This window comes from Rhineura floridana, chromosome 3, assembly GCF_030035675.1.
Source record: "Rhineura floridana isolate rRhiFlo1 chromosome 3, rRhiFlo1.hap2, whole genome shotgun sequence".
NCBI classification, from domain to species: domain Eukaryota; kingdom Metazoa; phylum Chordata; class Lepidosauria; order Squamata; family Rhineuridae; genus Rhineura; species Rhineura floridana.
Window position 1 is genome coordinate 85,995,428 of NC_084482.1, and position 23,345 is coordinate 86,018,772.

Sequence of the window (23,345 nt, forward strand, 5' to 3'; positions counted from 1 at the left end):
TGTTCTTATTTCTTCTTAGATCCTCATCGTTATTATGAATGGGGCGTTCATCTCTCTGGTACAACACTGCCATCTGGTATGCAGCTTCCATTTCCTTAGGAATGGTGACAATAAGGCAATGTTTCTTAAACGAAATGGTGGCTTGTAGCTTTGCCAGGACATCCCTACCTAAAATGGGTAGAGGGCATTGCTCTGAAACAAGGAAGCGATGCTTAAAGGTTTGTCTTCCTGCTTGTATTCCTATTGCTTTTGTTAGGGGTAATCTTTGTTTGTTCCCCGTTACTCCTAAAATAGTTCTGTAATTGGGGCTCAAGTGGTGGGGTGCCGCCCCTGGAAGCATAGAATAGGTAGCTCCGGTATCAACAAGGGCTCTTACTTTTTGGTTAGCCACCATGATGGGAATAAGTGGCTCCCCCGGATCGCTACCTTGTACGCCCGACCACCTTCATTCAGAGTCATCCTCAGCAAAGGCCGGAAGAAGGGGGGCTATGGGTTTCTGTCTCTCTTCACTTTTGCAATCCTTGGCCCAGTGTCCTTTCTTGAGGCACTTGGCACACTGATCCTTGTCCAACCTTCTCCTGGGGCGCTGTCCTTTACCTTCTTCTCCTCTTCCTCCTCTCTTAGTCCCATCTCCTTGCAAGGCAGCGGCCATTACCGCACACTGTCTCTTAAACATGCGCTGCTCCTCCCTCTTCTCTCTCTCATCTCTATTCACAAACACTTTGTAAGCAATGTCCATCAATTGACTCATGTTCATTCCCATGGCCCCCTCAACCTTTTGCAGTTTCTTCCTAATATCTTGGGCGCTTTGCCCTATGAAGAGCGTAACTAAAAGTCTCTGGTTGTCAGCCGCAGCTGGATCAAGGGGGGTGTATTTCCGCATGGTGTCCTGCAGCCGCACAAGAAAGGAAGAAGGGTCTTCCTCTTTGCCTTGTCTAACCTCATACAATTTGGCCATGTTGGTGGGTTTAGGAATGGCGTTCCGCAGCCCATGAAGAATGAGGCGGCGATAATTTTCAAGTTCAGTACTGCCACCAGGTGAAGCATCCCAACCCAAGTCTCTTTCTGGCATTATGGCAGCCATGGGTGGCGCGCCTGCTCCCGCTGCTGCCCTCTCTGTCTCAGCAAGCCTACGGGCCTGTCCCATAACCAAACTCTTTTCCTCAGAAGTTAGTAAAATGTTCATTAGGGTTTGGATATCTGCCCAGCTGGGATGGTGGCTAACAAATATGGATTGCCACAGATCGTATGCTTTCCCAGGGTCTTCTCTCAAGGGGGGTGTTTGGTTTTTCCAATTGAACAAGTCAGAGGTTGTGAAAGGGACATAGACATAAGCTATACCTCCTTGCCCATCAATGACTTCGCGCATAGGGGCTTGAAGATAGCTATTGCCGCTCCTATGTTCTCTGTGATCCTCTCTCTGGCTAGTAACGTCTTGTGCCACCTTTTCTAAAATCTGGATTCTCTTCTGCCTATGGGCCTTTTCCTCAGGGGTGTTAGCCGGACTGTTGCGGATTTCATGGGCATATTTATGGAGAACGGTTGGGCTTTGTCCCATTAGGCACAGGGAGCATTCTGGATTTGTATTGAAGGGGAGCATATCCAGGGCGGCTGGGCTTGAAATGCTTGCTTCCTGTGAGAGTAGCAAGGTTCTGCAAGTCTCTGGTGGCTGTGGAGGATCTGGTAGGGTTTTTATGGGAGCTTGAGGCAAAAAGGGATTGCTGGATCGCTGTGGAGTTGTTTCCACATGGCTTTGCTGTATAGGTCCTGATAAGCCTGACAACGAGCTAAAAGGCCTATCCAGGTTTATAAGCTGTGGAGGTGGGCTAGTGGGCCCTGATCTGTCCTCACCCAGCGGTTGTCTATACGGTGGTGGTTGTCTGTATAATGGGGCACTGGGTGAAGACTCATCTTCTGCTTGTGGCAGCACTGGTTGGGCTGGCTTGGAGATGGGGCCTCTTTGCATCATGATTCTCATTACAATTGGGGAGGGTGGATCTCGGTCTAGCTCTTGCCACATCAAGGCATACTGGATGGAATCATGCTGCTTCTGCTCTGTGAGCTCTTTCAGAACTTTGACTATTGCTTGGTAGTTAAAGGTGCCCTCTGGGGGCCACCCGGTCCCCAAAGTGGGCCACAATTTTTGGCAGTAGAATATTAACTTGTCTCTTTCTAGTGGATATTGAGTCTCTGCCTGTATGATGTCAAACCTGTTGAGGACAAGCTGCAGTGGGGTGTCCTGTTGTCGACTCTTCCCTAGCCTCTTGTTCCTGGCCTTGGAACCTGCTCCTCCCATCCCGGGGGCTCTAAAGAGGTCTATATAGGGCACAACAACAGTCACGGCTTTCGCTTCGTTCGTTTCCCGGCCTTTTCCCTCGTGGGAGAAAGGAAACGCGGTACTAGAACTCCGCTCTCGCTTCGAGGTAATTACCACTGTGGATACGCCTCGTCTCAGTCACACCCACACACTCAGCACTCCCCTCCAAGGTTTGATTTATCCTCACCTGTCTTCTGGTGCTCTGCTTGACCCGCTTGCGCTGGCAATCAGAAGGTTCTGGTCTCGATTTACTGGAGGTCCGCTGACGATACTCTGCCGCCTCGGCCGGCCCGGCGCAGGCCCGGATGCAGGCCAAACAACTTGGGCCTGGAGCGCTCTCATCCAACTGTCTGCAGCCCCGTACGAGACAGCAGAGGTCGTCTGAGGCGGATTCTCCTGGCTGGGCTACGCCAGTTTTGTTACAAAAGGAGTCAAGCCTGAATGGAGGCCAGACTGATAGGAACTCTATATTCCCCAAGTTGCCAATAAGGAATAGAGACGAGACCAGAGTACCGTAAATGCTTGCCTTTATTGAGCCTTTGCAAAGGGAGGGCCACCCTTAAGTGACTCTCCAGAATTGCTGACATCCATCATATTTATAGGCTATAGGTACGTCACATACATATCATTAGAAATGCATAGCTAATCAGAAATACATCATTGTTTGATTTCTCAGCATCTGTCTATTCTGGTCCACTTCTCTGTTCTCCCTCCAAACTTCCTTTATCCTTGACCTTTGGTCTGGTAAGCTGGGAACAACATTTTTAATTGCAAATGAAGCTGATAAGCGGAAAAACTCCCGTACTTTCTCATAAGGGAGGCAAACATATGTTTCATTTAATGTTATTTGATTTTTATTCCACTATAAGTTTTAATTTTAACTCATTACAACACCATGGTCGATGGTATCAAAAGCCGCTGAGAGGTCAATCAGAATCAACAGGGTTACACTCCCCCCGTCCCTCTCCCGACATAGGTCATCATACAGGGCGACCAAGGCTGTTTCCGTGCCGAAACCGGGCCTAAAACCGGATTGAAATGGATCAAGATAATCGGTTTCATCCAAGAGTACCTGGAGATAAAGTTTCCATGTCCATGAGATATAGATGCATCTCCACTAGGCTTATACTCCTGATTTTGGCCTCACTTGGACATTACATCTCACCCACAGTGAGATTGTGAGTCCTAATTTCAACATGATATCAGAAGCAAGTATTTGGAAATTTGAGCAATGGACATTTTTGCCAGCTCCAAATTTGGGGACATTTGAATCACCCCTCAGATCTTCAGAGTTACAGGGTTCTATGTGTGTTGTGTTGCAACTTGAGAAGTTTAGGACTGGAGGATATGTAGAATTTTAAAACTCCGATAAAATAGGAGAAATTGTGTTTTGCTTTTGTTCACTAATATAAATAACTGATATCCTAGGGAGCTATGATAACGCAGTAATCTTTTTCATATGGAAACTTCTACAGATCAGATTTTTCATTTCCCCCCCCCTCAGTATCTAGACTGTTAAGAAAATTCTGAAATTACATTCAAAAATATTAATAATTGACACAATCTGAATGAAGTAAGCAGATGCATATTTACACTGATGGAAATGTATAAAACACCAACAGTGTAATCCTACTCTGCGGTTACACCCTCAGAGCTAGGATAGATTATATCCCCATCGACTAACAGAACAAAATGTTATGCCAGCATAGTGATGTGATTGCATTGGCAGTATACTCACCAGCATAAACTGTATCCTATGGGAACCCTGCTAGAACAATGGGGGGAAATAGTGGAATTGAAGCACAGTTTAATTTGAATCCTATGCTATCACAGAAGTTGTTCCTACTCCCAGCGGCAGTAAAATATTGCAGTAACAAAAGGGGTGGCACATGAAAAAAGGGGTAATGGAGAGCCACATATAAACTGCTCCCCCTCCACATATACTGGAGGATAGGATTCTGACCAGAGGCCAGCACAGTTCCAGGTGTATTTAAGCACATGAAAGGGAGCATTGGTGATATATCAAGACGTACATCATGAGGCTAAAGAATTGTGCCAGAACCATGGGCACAGAAGTGGGAACATTGGTGAAAGGGCATGTTGCACAAAGGATGGCCTTTAAACATACAAGCAGCAATGGCTGATTATAAGAAGGGTCCATAAGTAACACTTGTGTGCACGAATGGTGTGAAGGTGTCTTAGAGAACTTCATTGTGATTGGTGGGTGACACTGAAGTTGCTGGAGGCTTTATAGAGTGTCTGTCAGTATCACCATGTTGATTCTTGTTTCTGGGACAATCATGGTGTTTTTTATTTTCCTGCTAGGAGGACATAGAATTGTAGCGATGTCACACTGGTCCAGCACTGGTGTATGATTGCCTGGCATTGCAGGACCATAGGATCTAAGATAGCTTTAAAAATGCAGTGATAAGAAATACAGCGATTTTGAACTATTTGGGGCCCTTAAAGGAGGACAAATCCTTTTAAAAATCACTATATCACAAGATACATGTTCAGCCAGTAGCTGAAACTCAAGATGACATTAGAATAAATTTGAAGAAATGCATGGGAAAGTTTTCAGTCTAATAATATGTTTGAGGAGAATGAAAAGTTAGCCAACTTTTAGTATTTCTGTAGAGATAGCTATCAGATGGTAAAGATAAACTAGAGATTAATCACGTAATATTGAAATAACATTGTGACATAAAAAGAAGGAATTGTATTTTTATAATATATACTTAAAATACACCTGCAGTGACCACCTGAAAAGTGGTCAGTTGTCTGTCTGTTGTAGTGCTGTGATTTGATATTGTATGTTTGTTATTTAATGTTTTAAATAGTTTTTATGTGGATTTTATTGTTGTAACCAGCCCTGGGATCATGAACTGATAAAGGATGGTGTAGAAATCAAAGCAATAAATAAATATATTAGTTCATTAACCATACTTAAGGCCCCAATTGGCTTAATTAATTCTAAGCAGCCATTAGATAGACACTGGTAAGTTTTGTGGAATTATTGCTGCAAAAACTTAAGTAGTAAACTTCTTGGACATATACTACTTCAGGCTGCTCATATCTTTGGAAGGATTTTGTTCAGCTACATTGCCAATTTGCATTATCAATTGAGGTAATAGTTTCCAGACAATTAGCTCTCTTCCATGCTGACAGGTACTATGCTCATAGGGTAAGGATTAAGTCCACCTATGCATTTTTCTTTGTAAATTATTCTTCATTATCTTAAAACTAATTGTATTTGTTTTACAGCAGTCAACTTATCAGCACATACAAGAAATAATGGTCCAGTTGCTGCGCACCATTAACAGGACCGTCATTAGAATGGGAAGAGATGACACTTTAATTGTGAGTAATTAGTTTTGTAAATATGCTATATTGTTAGGGCTCTGAGTAATGTTCGTACACAAGTATTCCTAGTGGGAGATGTGGAGTTAGCAGGCAGGAACCATCCTGGTGTTTACTGTGGGAGCTGGAGCCTTTCAAAGTCTGTTAGTGGATAGCCATCCAGTTGGCAGAAGGAAAAAGTGAGTCCCCTTCCATTAGCCTGCTGAGACCACCTACCACTTGGCGTCTCCTCTCCAAAGCTAGTCTCCCTGAAGCTAGCAAAGGCAGAGAAGAAATTGGTGAGGCCCCTTCTCTGGCATATTGAATTCAGTTGTTTTTTATATTAACTGCCTTGAATGTTGCTTTTGCAAATGAAATGCAGAATAAAAATAAAGAATAATTATTATTATTTGGCAAATAATGGCACCTGGGTGAATAAACCAATCAAATAAATACATTTCAGGAGCATCTGTTGTCATTAATAGCTACTTTCCAAGAATTATTGGTGATGTCATTTATTTCAGAAGGAAATACATAATTGAGAGATCCAAAACCAGTGTTGAGAGCTTGTACTCCAAAAACCTGATCGCTCTGCTCTAGCATTTTTATTGAAGGCTTATTACCAGAAAGACTCTGAACAGGCCCTTTTACAGTTCCCAAAGAAGCTGCCTGAGCTTATTGGTTCCTTTACAGCTAAAGTTTAGGTGTAGCAAAAAACAAATCAACCCTGACAGCATTATGTATTTGGAAAGCCGTAGGACATTTGGATAAAACATCAAATGTTGATATCCAAGCAATTTCTAAAGCAGGGAAGCACCAAATTGTTGAAGATATGGTCATTTTCCACGGAGGTTAAGATATTTTGTAAGAGAAAGGGACAGAGAAACATCAAAATAACAGGGTTTTTCCCCCTGTGCAGCATCTCTAGATATAGTTGGATAGTTGGCTGTCAGAAAATGATAGGCTTGGCAGTTTAAAGGACAGTGTGGTACCAGGCTGCCAGTTTGATTGCAAATGTGAACACTCCAAAACTGCTGTGCTGCTAAGAGAGCTTTGATCCCTGTGCATTATTCTTCACATTTAAGAGTTGTTTGTGTGTGGATTTGTTCCTAATACAATGTCATTTACATACCCCATGTGTTTATTTTGGGCTATCTGTTGTGCCCATGGCTACCAGTCTATTGCTTTTGTCTTGTAGCATCATAATGATGTCAGCTTGATTCCAACCGAGTTAATGCCTGCTTTTCATTGTGTGTTAGATTTCAAGCAGTGGAAAACATATATTACGAACATCATCTGTGAATGTGTGTGCCTGTGTTAAAAGGCTCATTCAAAGAGATTGTCCAAACTCAGCTTGGTTTTCCTTCATTGGAATAGTAAACTACTTTTATATTTTCACAGTTGTTAAGCTTTTACATGTAAGGCGATCAAATCTCTGAAGTATAACACCAAAAGTGCCTTTAGTTTTCATTTTTCCTCTCATAAAATATCCGTCAAAATAATCAAAATCTCTCACTTCAAGAAATGCTGCCCTCATAAATTTTAGCTGCCAACTCTGAAAGCTGTCTCAGCTGAGATGTAAGAAAAAGAAGCAAAGTTCCCTCTGTTAAAAAAAAAAAGACTGTCAAAGAACAATGTTCTATCTAGCCCAGCATGTGGAGGGAATATTTTATAGCCATAGTTATCATACAATAGACAACATTGAGAAATGATCTAAATGGTTGCCATGTAAGCTGCCACTGGCCTGGTCACCTGAGAATAAAAATTGTCTTGTGGCGAGCAGACATCAGTCCATCTTTCTTTAAGTGGGATATAGGTTGGTTTCTTCCCCCTCTTTCAAGCCTTTGATGTGGACTGGCAGGCAGGCTAGTAAAATACTTGGTAGTCTAATAACTTTTGTGACCTTGTTTGGGAAGGCTATCCTAAATATTAAATCATTAATAGGCAAAACTCCTTGTGGTTTAAGAACGTACTTATAGCCAACAGATATTTCCATCAAACTTTAAAAAGCAGGGAAATTGGGCAGCTATAGTGAATGCACCAGGGGAGCAGGAGACCTGACCTCCTCTCTGAGATATTGGACTGCCCTACAAATTTGTCAAAATGCAAACACAATTTGGGTTGGTCTTTCACAGTCCAATCCACTTCCTGTGTAGCTTGGAAGAATTTGGTAACGTGCCTCTGAGCATATGGTGAGTGGTTGCAACACCTGCCATCTCCAAAGATGGAGAATTACATTTTTGTATGTTTGTTGGTGTTCTTCTTACTTTCCTTCTTTCCTTTGTTACTACTGTTTCTACAGAGAATCTAACCTAGAAAATTATATTTCTCTCATTATTCATCATACAAATCTGTGTCAATTGTTTTTATTAATTTCAAAGCCTTTTTATTGGTCAATGTCATATGATGCTGAAGACAGCCTTTTGTGTTTTAAATTGGAGGTTATGCTCTATTTCTATTTTGGGCACATTAACAGTTGAATCTGAAACTGCAGTTTGATGTAAAATCAGACTGATTACAATATGTTGCTACTTAAGCAATGACTCTAGAAAAAACAAACTTGGCCTGCCCAAGATGCATGTTTTCAGCCTGCTATGCTTAAACTACTCCACTTAAGGAAAGGTGGAAATGGTCAATTAAAAACGTAGAGCACACCTAGACTTTTCCTAGAATATATTTAACCTCCCACTGTTTTATCTTGTGCAAACTGAGACACTCCTCATGTCCATTGGAAACTATTCTGCAGAACAGTCAGTGCCATTATTCCACAATTGTTTTTGGAGCTTTTTTCAGTGTTGCAAAGTGTTGCTGTACTTCACATATTCACAGAAACAGAAGCATAAGGGAATGATTTACTATAGGAAACTTCACTAAAATTGCAAAGTAAATCAAACATATTTAAAGTGACTGTCTGAATTATATCAACTGTTTTAATATTGTTGCTCCTCCCTGCTAAAACAAGATGAGCACAGCACATGTCTTCTTTCTGTTATTTGGGCTAATTGCAGGTGTTGTCACCACCACGCATCATATGCTCAGAGGCACATATTACCAAATTCTTCCAAGCTACACAGGAAGTGGATTGGACTGTGAAAGACCAACCCAAATTGTATTTGCATTTTGACAAATTTGTAGAGCAGTACAGTATCTTGTAGAGGCGGTCAGGTCTCCTGCTCCCCTGGTGCATTCACGATACCTACCCAATTTCCATGCTTTTTAAAGTTTGATGGAAATATCTGTTGGCTACAGGTACGTTCTTATATTGCAAGTTTTTTTGCCTATTAGTGAATTTCTCTGCTTCTTAATTCGGGAGGTAAGAAATGGGATCCTGTGCAAGTTTGCTGAGAATGGATTGATCATTTGCATGCTTATTGAGTTCAGTGGGATTTACTCCCCTGCAATCATGCTTAGGATAGGTCAAACTGGCTACAGGGGATGGGGAGGGGAGCAGGGAGAGGGGAAAAGGGAGGGGGAGGAGGAGGGGAGGTTTGATCATTTGCACGTTTATTGAGTTGAGTGGGATTTATTCCCATGCAATCATGGTTAGGATAGGTAAAACTGACCATGGGGAGGGAGACCTGGAGTGGGTAGGTGAGGTGGAAAAAGGAAGAGGGGAGGGGAGGAAAGATGGAGAGAGGAAGGAGGGGAAAGCCAGGTCTGATCATTTGCATGCTTATTGAATTCAGTGGGATCTATTGCTGTGCAATCACGACTAGGATAGGTAAAACTGACCATGTGGGAGGAGGTGGGGGAGGGGAGAGTAGAGGGAAGAAGGGAGGGGGAGGGGAGCAGTAGGAAGGGGATGGGGAAAGAGGCAATTGGAAGGGCAGGGGGAGGGTGAAGGAAGGGGGAGGGAAGAGGCAAAAGGGAGGTGATAGGAGGGAGGAGGAGGGGTGGGCAGGTTTGATCATTTGCATGCTTGTTGAGTTCAATGGGATTTACTCCCATGCAATCAAGCTTAGCATCGGAGAGGTGGAGGAGAAGGAGGGGAGTGGAAGGGGATGGGGGAGGGGAAAGGGAAGGGAGGGATGAAGGAAAGGGGAGGGAAGGGGCAAGTGGGGGGATAGGAGGGAAGGGCAGGTTTGATCACTTGCATCCTTTTTGAGTTCCATGGGAATTACTTTGTGCAATCATGCTTAGGAAAGGTGAAACTGAGCTGGGGAGGGGCAGGGAGGGGAGGGGTAGGGAGGAAAGGGTAGGGGAGGAGATTGGGTGGGTGGGCACTGGGCAGAGGGGAAGCCCCTTTCCTTTCCAAAAGGAAAACATAGTGAACAGTATTATTCTTTTTCAGGGTTTCCCCCACCTTTTTTTCTACAGCAGGCACGTGTAGCCTCCCACCCAATTTTAAAGCAAAGCTGTTCCTGGCCACATCCACACCAGACCTTTATTTCACTTTAGACACTCATGACTTCTCCCAAAGAATCCTGGGAAGTGTAGTTAGTGAAGAGTGCTGAGAGTTGCTAGGAGATGCCCTGTTCCCTCACAGAGCTTCCGTCAGAGCAGCTGAGTGTTAAACCACTCTGGCCACTGTAGCTCTGTCAGTGGAGTAAGAGTCTCCTCTCAGCACCCTTCACCAACTACAGTTCCCAGGATTCATTGGGGGGAAGTCATGACTGTTTTAAGTGAAATAAAGGTCTGGTGTGGGTTTGGCTCCCTAATTAGCCTAGCCAAGCAACTATGAATCTGGCTTTTAGAACACTGACAGTTGGTTGTTACTGATCATGCCCGACCTTATCACTGAGTTCAATGCTAAATGTCTTAAATTAATTAAATATCAGCCAGGTATTTTTTTAAACTGCAGAAGATGAAGGTCAAGTATGGGGCAAGGTCAGTAATAGGATTACAGATACTCTGTGAACATGGCTGATTTTTAATTAATTTCAACAAATTATGAGAACTCTGGCAGAAAAAATGTTCAAAAGGAGTCTGTTTCTCTCTCTCTCTTTTTACACTTTGAACTCTCGATTCTCTGATTATTTTGTGTATCACCATGAAAATTTAGAGGGTTGTTAAGCAAGCGTTTCTGAGTTCAGGACTGTAAGTTTTGTAAGGTTTTGTTTTGAAATGAGCTTAAAGGAAACATCAGAATGGCATGGGGTATTTTCAATTTAACATTGCAGAATGCGAAAAATCCATGCTGACCACAGTATACAGCCACTCTTGTGGCTGTATAATAAACATGTTTGGGTAGTGCTTCTGAATGTTTAAATACAACACTGGAAGATAGGTGAGTATTTTTATCCCCATATGGTAGATGGGAGGCTGAAGGAATGACTTGCCTATAGTCACCTAGCGAGTTCATGGCAGAGATGTGAAGCTCTGGGGACCTGGCATTTGTAGTTCAATTTCTTAGCACTAGTGCTATATCGGCTAAAACAATCCCATTGCTGTTGGGATAGTCTGCAAATGAGTTTCCTCATTTATTTGGTGTCTGTAGCCTCAAAAGTTGAAGCCTTTTTTGTTTGTTGGGAAAGGATCCTTATGTTTTATAAACGCCTGTCTGAAGGGTTTTCAAATTTTACATTAGATGTATTTGTCTTATTTTTATAAGATAAGTAGCTGGGAGGTTATATTTATATTAAAAAAGGTGGGCAACAATTTACTAAGATAATTATAATAAATAATAAAGGTCTGTTTTCCCAGTTCTGTAAAGTCATCTTCTAACTGATAATAGCAAGAGCTAGAATCAACACAAGCAGATGATATTGCTGCTGGCAGGGGGTGGGGGATGACTCAGGAGGACTGCAATGTTGGTTTGCTACAGTCATGTCAAAGTAGCCATTGCTTTTTCTATTACATTTCCCTGACTATCGACCACAGATGTTTGTTTATAGATCGCTTGCAAGTCTCACCAACTTGTGGACGTGTTTTCACCTTCATATCTAGTACTTATATATAGTGTTGAATGTTGTGGTTGCTTTCTGCAGTGGCAGTGTTTATGCCCAGGCAGTCTGCTTTTCTGGGTCAGATATTCCTGGCTTATAGGCCTGCTGCCTCTCATTTGCATTCTTAAGTTGTCAAAGCCACTTACTTAGCATTTCCTTAGTGCCAGGAAGGGTGCCATGCATAATCAAAGCAGCAGTGGATAACCTTTTAAACAACAATAGCAGATTTCTTATGCTTATCATCTTTGTACAAGCACACATGTCAACATTTTATCCCTTTTAATGTTAAGCTGTTCACTAGCAATGAAACTTTGGCTTGGTACATGTTTTAAATCCATTTGTCTTTTCTTTTTGGGTGGTGGCTGTACAACAATATACTTCTCGTGATTCTTAAAAACTGCATCTGCAAACTGCTGCTAGAGAAAGCTTTTTGCCTAAATATAATCTAACAGACTGGATTATGTTTAGTCGCTCCTATATTACCTGTTGTACTGAACACTAGAAGCAGGGTTATTCCTAGACCAAATGGCACCCCAAGCGAGTAGCATCTTTGATGTTTTCTCCATTCGTTCAGCTTCTGAATACCTTTTTTCTTTCTTTTATCTATAGCTCATTTCATGGCTAGATTTATCCTCCTTGTATAAGATGAAAAATGTAAATTCATGAATCTGATCCCTATAAGGGGTTTTAAACAATATACCTTCTTTGCTCAAAGAACATATGAGGGAGTTATGGGGCTATGCAAACTGGCCATGCTTCCCTGCCATCTGTGTCTTTGATGATGATGATTTATTAAATTTATATCCCACTCTTCTTCCTCACAGTAGGAGCCCAATGTGGAAAATGATGCACATGTATGTATGTATGAACATAGGCACATAATGCTCTATGTGAGGGAGGATCCTGTACCAGTCAGGCTACCCCTTGTGTGCAGGAGCTTTACATGCTTATGTTGAAATGTGGGTGGTGTCCCTTCTCAGGGACACCATTTGATGATGGTGTATGGCTGCTGGACATTTCAGTGGTGGGCTGAAGCACTGGCCTGCATGGCCCCATGACTTGCTGAGGTGTTTAATGCACAGGCGGATTGTTTGAACTGCCCGTAATCTCTTACATATATACTCTTTGTTGAACAGTTACTGATGATGTGCATCTGCTGGGAGGAGGGAGATGTTAACGCAACACTGGCTGTGCAGGTCACAGTTGCCAGCTTTACATGTAAAGATGAACTGTTTGTACAGTTGCTTGGGTCACCTGCCACTAAATCCAGTCCTTGTTGGAAGTGAATGGGGCTGACTGGGAAGGGCAAAAGATTGGAAAAGAAATCTGCAAGTGGTGTGACTTTCAAAAACAAGGTGTTTTGATGTGGAAACTATCCTAATGAAACTCACAGGGTTTGATAAGCAAGGAATTAATATGGAACCCTATTGTGTTAATTTTAGTTGCTTTATTCTAATGGTAATTGTGCCTTAAATGCTGACAGGCTCTGCTGAGCAGTAGGATTCTTCTTATTTTATGCATTGAAATGCCATGAGATACCCAGTAATTTGCAAAGTATCTAGGGGAAAAATATACCCCTGCTGCTTATCACATTTAAACAAAGGTAAGAATCTATGACTATACTGTAACTCTCTGAGACTTGAAGTTGGAAGAGCAAGAGACAAATTAATTTCAGCCACAGACATTTTAAGCACATCCTGATCATGAGGACTCAGTAGTAGTATACTTTCTTGTGAATTTTTATTTATTTTATTTATTTTATTAGATTTTTAAACCGCCCTATAGCTTTCTAGCTCTCAGGGCGGTGTACAAAAGGTAAAAACAGATTAAAATACAGTAAACATGATAACAATACACTGTAAAATATAGAAACAAAATCAAGACAAAGACAAATTAAAATAAAATTAAATTAAAATGCCTGGGCAAAGAGGTAGTCTTTACCTGGCGCCGAAAAGATAAGAAAGAAGGCGCCAGGCGTATCTCATCAGGGAGGGAGTTCCATAACTCGGGGGCCACCACTGAGAAGGCCCTAGCTCTGGTTATTACTCTCCGGGCCTCCATATGCGCTGGAACCCGGAGAAGGGCCTTCGATGTCAAACGTAGTGAACGGGCAGGTATATAGCGGGAGAGGCGTTCCACCAGGTATTGCGGTCCAATGCTGTTAAGGGCTTTATAGGTAAGAACCAACACTTTGAATCTGGCCCAGAAACATATTGGTAGCCAGTGCAGCTGGGCCAGGACAGGGGTTATATGATCATATTTTTTAATCCCAGTAAGAACTCTGGCCGCAGCATTCTGTACCAGCTGAAGTTTCCGAACCGTCTTCAGAGGTAACCCTACGTAGAGTGCATTACAGTAGTCCAATCTAGAGGTTACCAGAGCATGGATAACTGTGGCAAGGTTCTCCCTGTCCAGATAGGGTCGTAGTTGGGCTACCAGCCGAAGCTGGTAGAACGCGTTCCGTGCCACCGAGGCTACCTGAGCCTCCAGAGACAGGAGCGGATCTAATAAGACCCCCAAACTACAGACCTGCTCCTTTAGGGGGAGTGTAACCCCATCTAGGGCAGGTCGGACATCAGCCATCTGGGCAGAGAGCTCCCCCACCAACAGCATCTCAGTCTTGTCAGGATTGAGTCTCAGTTTATTAGCTCTCATCCAGTCCATTATCACGACTAGGCAGTGATTTAGTACATCAACAGCCTCACCTGAAGAAGATGAAAAGGAGAAGTAGAGCTGCGTATCATCAGCATATTGCTGGAAACGCACTCCAAATCTCCTTATGACCTCACCCAGCGGCTTCATATAGATATTAAAAAGCATGGGGGACAGAACCGAACCCTGCGGGACCCCATATTGGAGTACCCAGGGATTCGAGTAATGCTCCCCAAGCACCAGCTTCTGGAGACGATTCTCGAGGTAGGAGCACAGCCACTGCCAGGCAGTGCCTCCAACTCCCAAATCCGCAAGCCGCCCCAGAAGGATACCATGGTCGATGGTATCAAAAGCTGCTGAGAGATCTAGGAGAACCAACAGAGTTACACTCCCTCTGTCTCTCTCCCGACAGAGGTCATCATACAGGGCGACCAAGGCTGTTTCTGTACCAAATCCCGGCCGAAAGCCCGATTGAAATGGATCCAGATAATCAGTTTCATCCAAGAGAGCCTGGAGCTGGCGAGCGACCACACGCTCTAAAACCTTGCCCAGGAATGGAATATTTGCTACCGGTCTATAGTTGTCAAAATTTTCAGGGTCCAAGGAGGGTTTTTTTAGGAGTGGTTTCACCACCGCCTGTTTCAGACTAAGTGGTACCACTCCCTCTCGTAGAGAGGCATTAATCACCTCCTTGGCCCATCCGGCTGTTTCATTCCTGCCAGCTTTTATTAGCCACGAGGGGCAAGGGTCCAGGGCAGACATGGTCGCCCGCACCTGTCCAAGCACCTTGTCCACATCCTCGAGCTGTACCAACTGAAACTCATCCAATAAAACAGGACACGACTGTGCTCTGGACACCTCATTAGGATCAACTGCTACAATATTGGAGTCAAGGTCCCGGCGGATGTTCGTGATCTTATCTTGGAAGTGTCTCGCAAACTTATTGCAGCGGGCTATTGATGATGTTATTGCGTTCTGAGGACCAGAATGTAAAAGTCCCCGAACAACTTTATAAAGCTCCGCTGGGCGGTTAGAAGATGACTGAATGGTGGCAGCAAAGTACTGCTTCTTTGCTGCCCTCACCGCCTTCACATAGAGCCTGGTGGAGACCTTCACAAGTACAAGACCACAGCCGTCGGGAGTTCGTCTCCATTTGCACTCAAGCTGTCTCCTTTCTTGCTTCATCACTCTTAGCTCCGGGGTAAACCACGGAGCCGCTTGAGCTCTGCAAAGGAGAGGGCGCACTGGGGCGATCGTGTCAGCTGCCCGGGTCATTTCTGTATTCCACAGATTGACCAGGGTTTTGACAGGAGCGTCAGTTTTATCAGCCGGAAAACTCCCTAGAGCCTTCTGAAAACCCTCAGGATTCATTAGTCTCCGGGGACGGACCATCTTAATTGGTCCTCCACACTTGCAGAGGGAAGAACACATTGTGAGTCTAAACCTCAATAGGCGGTGGTCTGACCATGACAAAGGAATAGATGTAAAATCCCTCACTCCCAGATCACCATCCCCTAATCCAGTGGCAAAAATCAAGTCTAGAGTATGTCCCGAAATATGCGTAGGGCCAATAGCAAATTGAGACAGCCCCATGGTTGTCATGGAGGCCATGAAGTCCTGAGCCACCCCGGACAAAGTGGTCTCAGCATGAATGTTGAGATCCCCCAATACCAAAAGTTTGGGGGATCGCAACACCAAACCCGCAACCACCTCCGTCAGCTCCGTTAGGGAGGCTGTTGGGCAGCAGGGTGGACGGTACACCAACAGTATTCCCAGTCTGTCTCGTTGACCCAACGCAATATGAAGGCACTCCAGACCATTAGTCACCTGGATAGGGTGTCTCTTTTCTTTCTTTTTGTAACTTAACTTTTTTTTTTTTAAAAAAGGACAACTCAGAGTTATGACCCCATCCTTTCCATCAGACTTCATCACTGAAAGACACTGAGAGACTGGATTGTTGTCATTTCTGGTATTTTGTGTGTGTGTGTGTGTTTTGTGATACAGTTAATTTTGGTTGGTTACTTTGGCGTTTTGGAGAAAAAGTCTCAAAATCTTAACATTTAAGAGATTTTTAAAATGGGAGTGCATGATTTGCTAGACAGGGCTGGAGGACATTCCTGATTAGGGATGGCTCCTCCTACTGGTCGTGACAGGCAGGGTCTAGAAACTTCTTAGTCTCCTCTCCAGGGGGAGGAGTCATCCCGCTCTCCAGACTGGCCCTGCCTGCGGCCTGTGAGGGTTGGGTCTTTTCTTCTCTCTGCTCAGAACTTCCTTTTACCTCTGTTTTTTTTGCTGTTTTTTCCATTTTTTCTGCTTTCCGTCGTTCTCCTCTCCTTAATGTTAGCTATTTCTCTCTTCTGTCTCCATCCTTTACTGTTTTCTCCCCCCCCCACCTTCACATCATGGGTCCGGGGGCTTGTGAGGATTGTTCAGTCCAGCTGAGCAGTTTGGAACCGCGTGAGGCGTTCTTCAGAGCAACTGAGTGTGGCTAGCCACAGTGCTTCTGCAACAGCGGCAACCACTTTTGAAGGGAGACTGACTTCTTGCTCCGTGGAGCCGCGTTTTTGCCGCTCCCCCTTCCCCTTTCCAAGGAGAAGAACCAGTGAGGTGTGCTGCATGGGGGTATCTACCCCAAAATCAGATCATGCATGGAAGCAGGGGGTTGAGTGGCGCCCGCTACGGCAGTTCTTGTCTAGGGTCAAGGAGTTTATCTTCGTTGAAATCAGGGCCCCCATTTACCATGCCCTTAAAAGTAAGCGGGACAGGCCCTCAGGCGATCCCATAAAGGAAAGCGGAGGCGCAGATATCACTCTAGCGACTCACGCAGGGAGAGGAGATATAGCAGTTTGCCATAGCCATACAGCTATACCAGATCCCCCTCTCATTGTACCCTAGCCATCAGCTGGGGTGGCACACACCCCAACATCAACCTGGGTGTCCTACTCCTATTCCTTGTCATATTGTGCAGGGCGGGGGTTCAGACAAGCTCCCATGGTGTGAGACAAGGATCTCCCTGGTAAAGGGCACTATGGGTCAACAGGACTGATCAGACACCCAGACACATGCATGCCCCGCACCCACTATGGTCCAGGGGTTGCAGGTACAATGACAGTTGCCCAAGCAGGTCTACGGCCAACAGGGGGCATTGCCTGATTTGGATGATTCCCCTGAACCTGATAGGGAAGAGGGGGAGTCGTCAGGAAAGGATCTAGAGGTGACCCAGTGCAACCTAGGCTCTTTACCTAGAGGTTTTTCAGACCCTTCTTCTGAAGGCGTACAGAGTGCTGCAGTTCTCAGAAATTCAGGGGGGAGGTGATGCCCATGCCCAGTCGAATTCAGCGGGAGCTAAAAAGGCTTCCATCGACTGGTGCTAAGCTGGTTATTGTCCTCAGGCCCTTGATGATGTGTGGGATGCAGAATGGGCATTCCCATGTAAATCAAAGCTGCCTACTAAATAGGCAAAGAAGCATTTCGTGTTTGCAGCAAGGATCCTAGTCTCTATCCTGGTTTGATGTTATATATATTCCCAGGATTTTAAGGGGCCTCTCCCTTTGGGGAGATATCATTCATGAAGGAGGCATACAAGCCAGGGATACTCGGAGCTGCTAGTTATATCTGCAGGAAATCCCACAGAGCTTCCTTTGGCAGCCATTTTGTGGGACCTCACCCTTTGAGCTCCTCCAGCAGTTTGTTCCAGCAGTTTGCACCCAGTTCTCGTGGAACCAGAAATCTGAGGCTGCTTCTGTTCTAAGTTTTCAGGGGATGAATTGGAATCCGCACCTGATATTTTACCCTTGGCTCTGGCCAGGCAGTTTTTCCGGTAAATTAAGGAACATCCTGTGGCCACAGGGTATAAAATGAAATAAGGATGTTCCCTTCTGCTCCTGCCAAACAGCCCACAGAGGGGGTTTAATTTCCCACGCCCCTTCAGAACTGTCTGGAGGGCTGAGTGGGTTCTCTTCATGATGTTTTTTGAATTGGTCTAGCTTCCCTGATTTCTGCCTTGATGGTTGATGTGAGGCCCCTTTACCCAGAGGTTGTCAGCTGGAACAAAGGGTGCTTATCAAGATTTTTTGGGGGATTGGGGATGCCTAAGCTTAGGTGACAAGGTATTCCCTCTTACCTGTGTTCTAGCCCTGATGCCAGGTGCTTAGGTCAAGGCATGGGGCAGTGGATATGTGTAGTGTACTCCCTGGAGAAAGGTTATAAATCATGTCAGATGGTGGACATCCAAAGACCTAGTGTGTTCCCTTTATGTGGAAGGGCTACACAAAATGACTCCCTTAAACCTAGTCAACTCTCAGGTTGGCTATGTCTGTTCCCTCCTCCCTCAGAAACATAAGGGATGGAATATCTGTGAAGAAATCTTACGTATTTCAGGTTTGTTCCTGTGGAAACGTTAGAGCTTCCTCCTCAGAACAGACAGGGACATGAGTAATCTGGGCCGAGACATTTAGAAAGGCTTGAAAAGGTAGGCCCAGGGAACGTTGCTGGGACAACAGAGACTGTTAGCTCCTCTAGGGGGCCACAGTCGGAAAACATATAAATGGAAAGCCTCAAAGCCTTTTCTGAGGCTTCAAAAGGTTATTACACCCCCTCCTCCCAGGAGAAGGCCCACAACCCTTACATGTGGTAGTATTTGCAAGAACAGTTGGCTTATCTCTATAGCCACAGTTTGGAATAAATTCAGATAATTACCTTATGAAAAGCCAGTGTGGTGTAGTGCCAGTCACTGCCTGCCAGCCTCAGAGGAAGGCAATGCTGGGCCTCCTCTGAGTGCCGCTTGCCATGAGGCCTTACTCATGGGGTCGTCATTGACTTGAAGGCAATCCCCTTCGACCTTAGGAACCCTTATGGAGTCTGAGCGCCCCCCCCCCGAGGGTGGTGGTGAAGTGTCCTGGTGGATGAAACTGAAAGATGGGCTTGTCTCTTTTTCTAGTTTCATAAGGCTATATCCCTAGACGTTGAAAAAGTTCCACTTGCCTCCATGTTGTCAGGGTTTCAGTATACTGTCTTACGGTATACACAGCTTCAGAAGAGCTCAGTTTCTATACCATAGGTGTAACTTGGCCTGCACATAATGGCCCCTTCAACCTTAGAGACTACTCTGGTTTTTCTGTCTGAGCCTTGGCAGTTCAGTATTAATTAAAATGTATGTTTTCAATGATAGCCAGCGTGGGACAGTGGCTGGAGTGTTCAGCTATGACATGGGAGCCCATGGTTCGCATCCCCACATGGCCGTGGGGATCATGAGGTGACCTTGGGGCTGTCACTGCCTCTCAGCTTCAGAGGAAGACAGTGGTAAGCCACCTCTGAGTAGTGCTTACCACAGAAGACCTATGAACACAACCAAAGGTTTCATGGGGTCGCTATGAGTCGGAATCGGCTTGAAGGCAGCCCACTTATTTTTATGTGTAAAATATAACATATATTTCTTTATTCCTCTCTTTCACAGATATCCCTGTCTGAGGATTGGTTTAATAGAATCAGGGAGCAGAAAATGCTTGTTTCTATATTGTCTAATCAAGAGGAAATGAAGCTCCTATCCCTCTACTCTTTTATGTCCCTTTAATCAAAGTTTGATTATGGGGATGGTTGGTGCTGCACAGGTCTATGTGACATTGCCAGTGTCTGCCAGCACAAACAAGTGTGAGAAGCTGCATCTAGCTGCAGAAACTTTTGCCTCAGAGTTTGGTGTAAGGTCAAACCATTCTGCCACATAAATAACAACCTTTACAAGTGTTCATTGGGCATGCTCTTTCTGACTTAATCGCAGGAGGGTGTCGGGCTATAATCTGATGGTTGACGCTCGTCCCCCAGCCCTTTCAGTAGCTTCTGCTTCCATTCCAAGATCCCATTCCAGCAAAGGAGAGAATTAGGGCATCCTTTACAGACATGCCTTAGAGGGAGCTACAGTGGTAGTTGTTTCTCTCCAATTAATGGAGTGTATGATGGACAGCTTGGAGGCTGAGCGGATCAGGTTGAGGGACAAGGTTTTTTCGGGGAAAGTCCTGAATATATTATTGGCCTCATGTAAACAGTGAACCAATAGGGGTTTCTCTCCCACCCGGACGGTATTTTTGAGCTGGTGCTCAAAAGTCTCGGTGGATCCATTGTCCTGAAGCGTTTAGGCCTTCCTGGGTTTTTTACACCCAGGTTTTGACAAAGGGTTTAGTGCAGCCTTCCTCAGGTGCCAGGCAGCTTCCCTGAGTAGCATGTCCTCTAGTCTGGAGGTTCCCTGTTGTCTTCAAACCACTCGTTTCTCCGCGAACGGTTCACAGGTTTTCAACCTGGAACCTAAACTGGATGTTGTTGGCACTAGCAGGCTCACTCTTAGACCCTATGGCCACCTGCCTTCTTAACACTTTGACCAGAGCTTGGAAAAGTTACTTTTTTGAATTACAGCTCCCATCAGTCCAATCCAGTGGCCATGCTGGCTGGGGCTGATGGGAGTTGTAGTTCAAAAAAGTAACTTTTCCAAGCTTTGACCTTGACTTATACGACAGTATTTTGGTGGCCACCACATCAGTTTTTTATAGGTCTCAGGAGATGGACTTACCGTCTTTTCTGACCATATCCTTCCTGAACTCAGGTGCGTAGGTAGCACCTGTTGGACATTATTTCTTTATTTATTGCATTTGTATACCGCCCCATAGCCTAAGCTCTCTGGACGTTAGGGGTGCTGCACACTGGAGTTTGTTGTTAGACATCCTGAATCATCATTTGTGTCCTTCCTGGGGAACTCTAAGGGAAAGAAGGTGTTTACCTCTTCCATCTCTCGCTGGTTCAGGGTGGCCATAGCTCAGGCCTATGAGGCATTGGGTAAGGATCCTGCAGCACATTCTGTTAGAGGGCACATTCCGTTAGAGGGGCGGCTGCCTCTGCACCATGCAAGGGCGGTTTCCCAATCATGGACATCTGTTGGGGGACGAGTGGGCCTCTCCACACACCCTCATCAGACATGATAAAAGAGATTTCTGTTCCCCAGCTAATGCCGTGTTTGGTAGCAAGGCGTTCCAGAAGGTGCTAAATCTCTAGTTTCACACAGAGGAAGCCCACCCTGGGGATGTGGATACTGCTATGTTATATCCCTAATCAGGAATGTCCTCCAGCCCTATCTAGCAAAAATGGAAATTTTACTTACCGTGAATTTCTATTTGTGGCTAGGGCTGGAGAACATTCCACCCACCTCTCCTACGGCCTTCTGGAGAGAGGGTTTGAGGGCTTGAAGCATTCTGCTAGTGTCTTACATTTTCACATGATGTCTAGTACTGCGGGTATCTTGTTTTGTGTGAAGTTTTTCTCCAGTTGTCTGTTTTGTTTCTGGTTATTACCTTTTCCTAGTTACTACTTTGTATAGGTGTCTGTTTAATAAACGTCTGCATGGTTGATGTTGATGGGGTCAAGTTCTTATTCTGTCAGCTCAGTCTGGAGAGCGGGATGACTCCTCCCCCTGGAGAGGAGACTAAGAAGTTTCTAGACCCTGCCTGTCACGACCAGTAGGAGGAGCCATCCCTAATCAGGAATGTCTTCCAGCCCTATCCACAAATAAAAATTCACGGTAAGTAAAATTTCCATTTTTTATACTGCAAGGCCAATGATAACAGACTGGGTAGGAGTCAAGTGAATGGTTGAAAGAGGTTGCTATTGGACACTAACTAATCTAGGGATGGGGACCCTGTGGCCCAGCCAGAGGTCAGGGGAGATGGAAGTTGTAGGGCTCATCCAGATGACTGCAAAATGTATGACACGCCCGCTATGTGCGTTCATTATTTTTCGGTCGTCCAAATGATGTCTCGCGCTGTTATGCATTTTCGCTGGTTAAATCCGCTCCTTGCAATACCGGCAAAAATGCGGTTTGCTGTTTAAAATCAGGAATCATCCGCTGTGCCTTCAGGAGGTAGGATGCAATACCGCAGACTTTACAGCTGATGGGTGGTTCTTGGGCGTTTCTTGGGCGTTTCCCCTTGCCCCTTCTCATTCCAGCCAATCACGTATCTGCACTTTTGCGCACGTGTGAGAATAAGCCTGGGAAAATTGAACCAATCATCACAATGGTAGGGTGTTGGGAGGGGTCTGCAACTACTGCGCAGATGCATTTTATTTTTTGCCAGCCTGCAAACTGGGCGGCCGCTCTGGGTGAGATCTGCAATGCACAGCAAGCGAGAAAGGGGCTGCTGGTTGGTTTCACGCCTTCCTCCGGAAAGCTTTGTCAATTTCATTCTACTGGCTGGGGTTTTTGTTTCAAATCATTTTGCCGCGGGAAGGAAAGGGAGAAGGAGGGGTGTGTGACACGTTTCTTGCTTTTTTGGAGAGATAAGTACAATTGCCAGCGTGTGTATGTCCTTAAATATCCATAAAGGCAGAAAAGCATACATTCTATAAAGGCAGAAAAGCATACATAAGCGTAATATCGCAAATACAAACAAGAAAGCAAGCAGGCTTCAAATGGGTAGACCTGGTGGCCTGGTCTACTCATTGAAATGCATAGACTTTCTGGACACCAGGTCTACCCATTGAAATGCCAGATCTACTCATGGAAACTCATTGGCTGTTGTGACGCCAGGTCTACCCATTGAGACGCATGGTCTTTTGCCCCCCCCAGTTCTACCCATTGAAAGTAATGGGCATTCCCTGCCCTGCAGATGAGTGGTTTGCTACAATGTCCCCGCTGCCCGGAACCATAGAGACTGGAGAACCATAGAGACTGGAGAACCATAGAGCAAGAAACATGTCACCCTCCCCCCTTCTCCCTTTCCTTCCCGTGGCGAAATGATTTGAAACAAAAACCCCAGCAAGTAGAATGAAATTGACAAAGCTTTCCAGAGGCAGGCGTGAAACCGACCAGCAGCCCCTTTCTTGTTTGTATTTGCAATATTACGCTTAAATGAATGTATGCTTTTCTGCCTTTATGGATATTTAAGGAGATACATGCACTGGCAATTGCACTTATTTCTCCAAAAAAGCAAGAAACGTGTCACCCCCCCTCCTTCTCCCTTCCCGCAGCGAAATGATTTGAAGCAAAAACCCCAGAGAGTAGAATGAAATTGACAAAGCTCTCCAGAGGCAGGCTGAAACCGACCCCCCCTCCTTCTCCCGTTCCTTTCGTGGCGAGAACTCCTTTACAGCCATATTGTGCTTTGTTGCAAAGG

General features: G+C 44.9%; 1 protein-coding gene across 2 annotated transcripts in view; it reads left to right on the forward strand.

Annotated features, from left to right (window-relative positions):
* DOCK2 (dedicator of cytokinesis 2) overlaps positions 1-23,345 on the forward strand; it is a 459,036-nt gene that overhangs the window by 138,853 nt on the left and 296,838 nt on the right. Inside the window, exon 27 of one of the 2 annotated variants that reach the window (XM_061616811.1) lies at positions 5,582-5,677. In XM_061616811.1, the coding sequence (XP_061472795.1) occupies positions 5,582-5,677 (96 nt within the window). The remainder of the gene's footprint in view (positions 1-5,581; positions 5,678-23,345) is intronic. The other variant, XM_061616812.1, reaches the window with a different exon arrangement.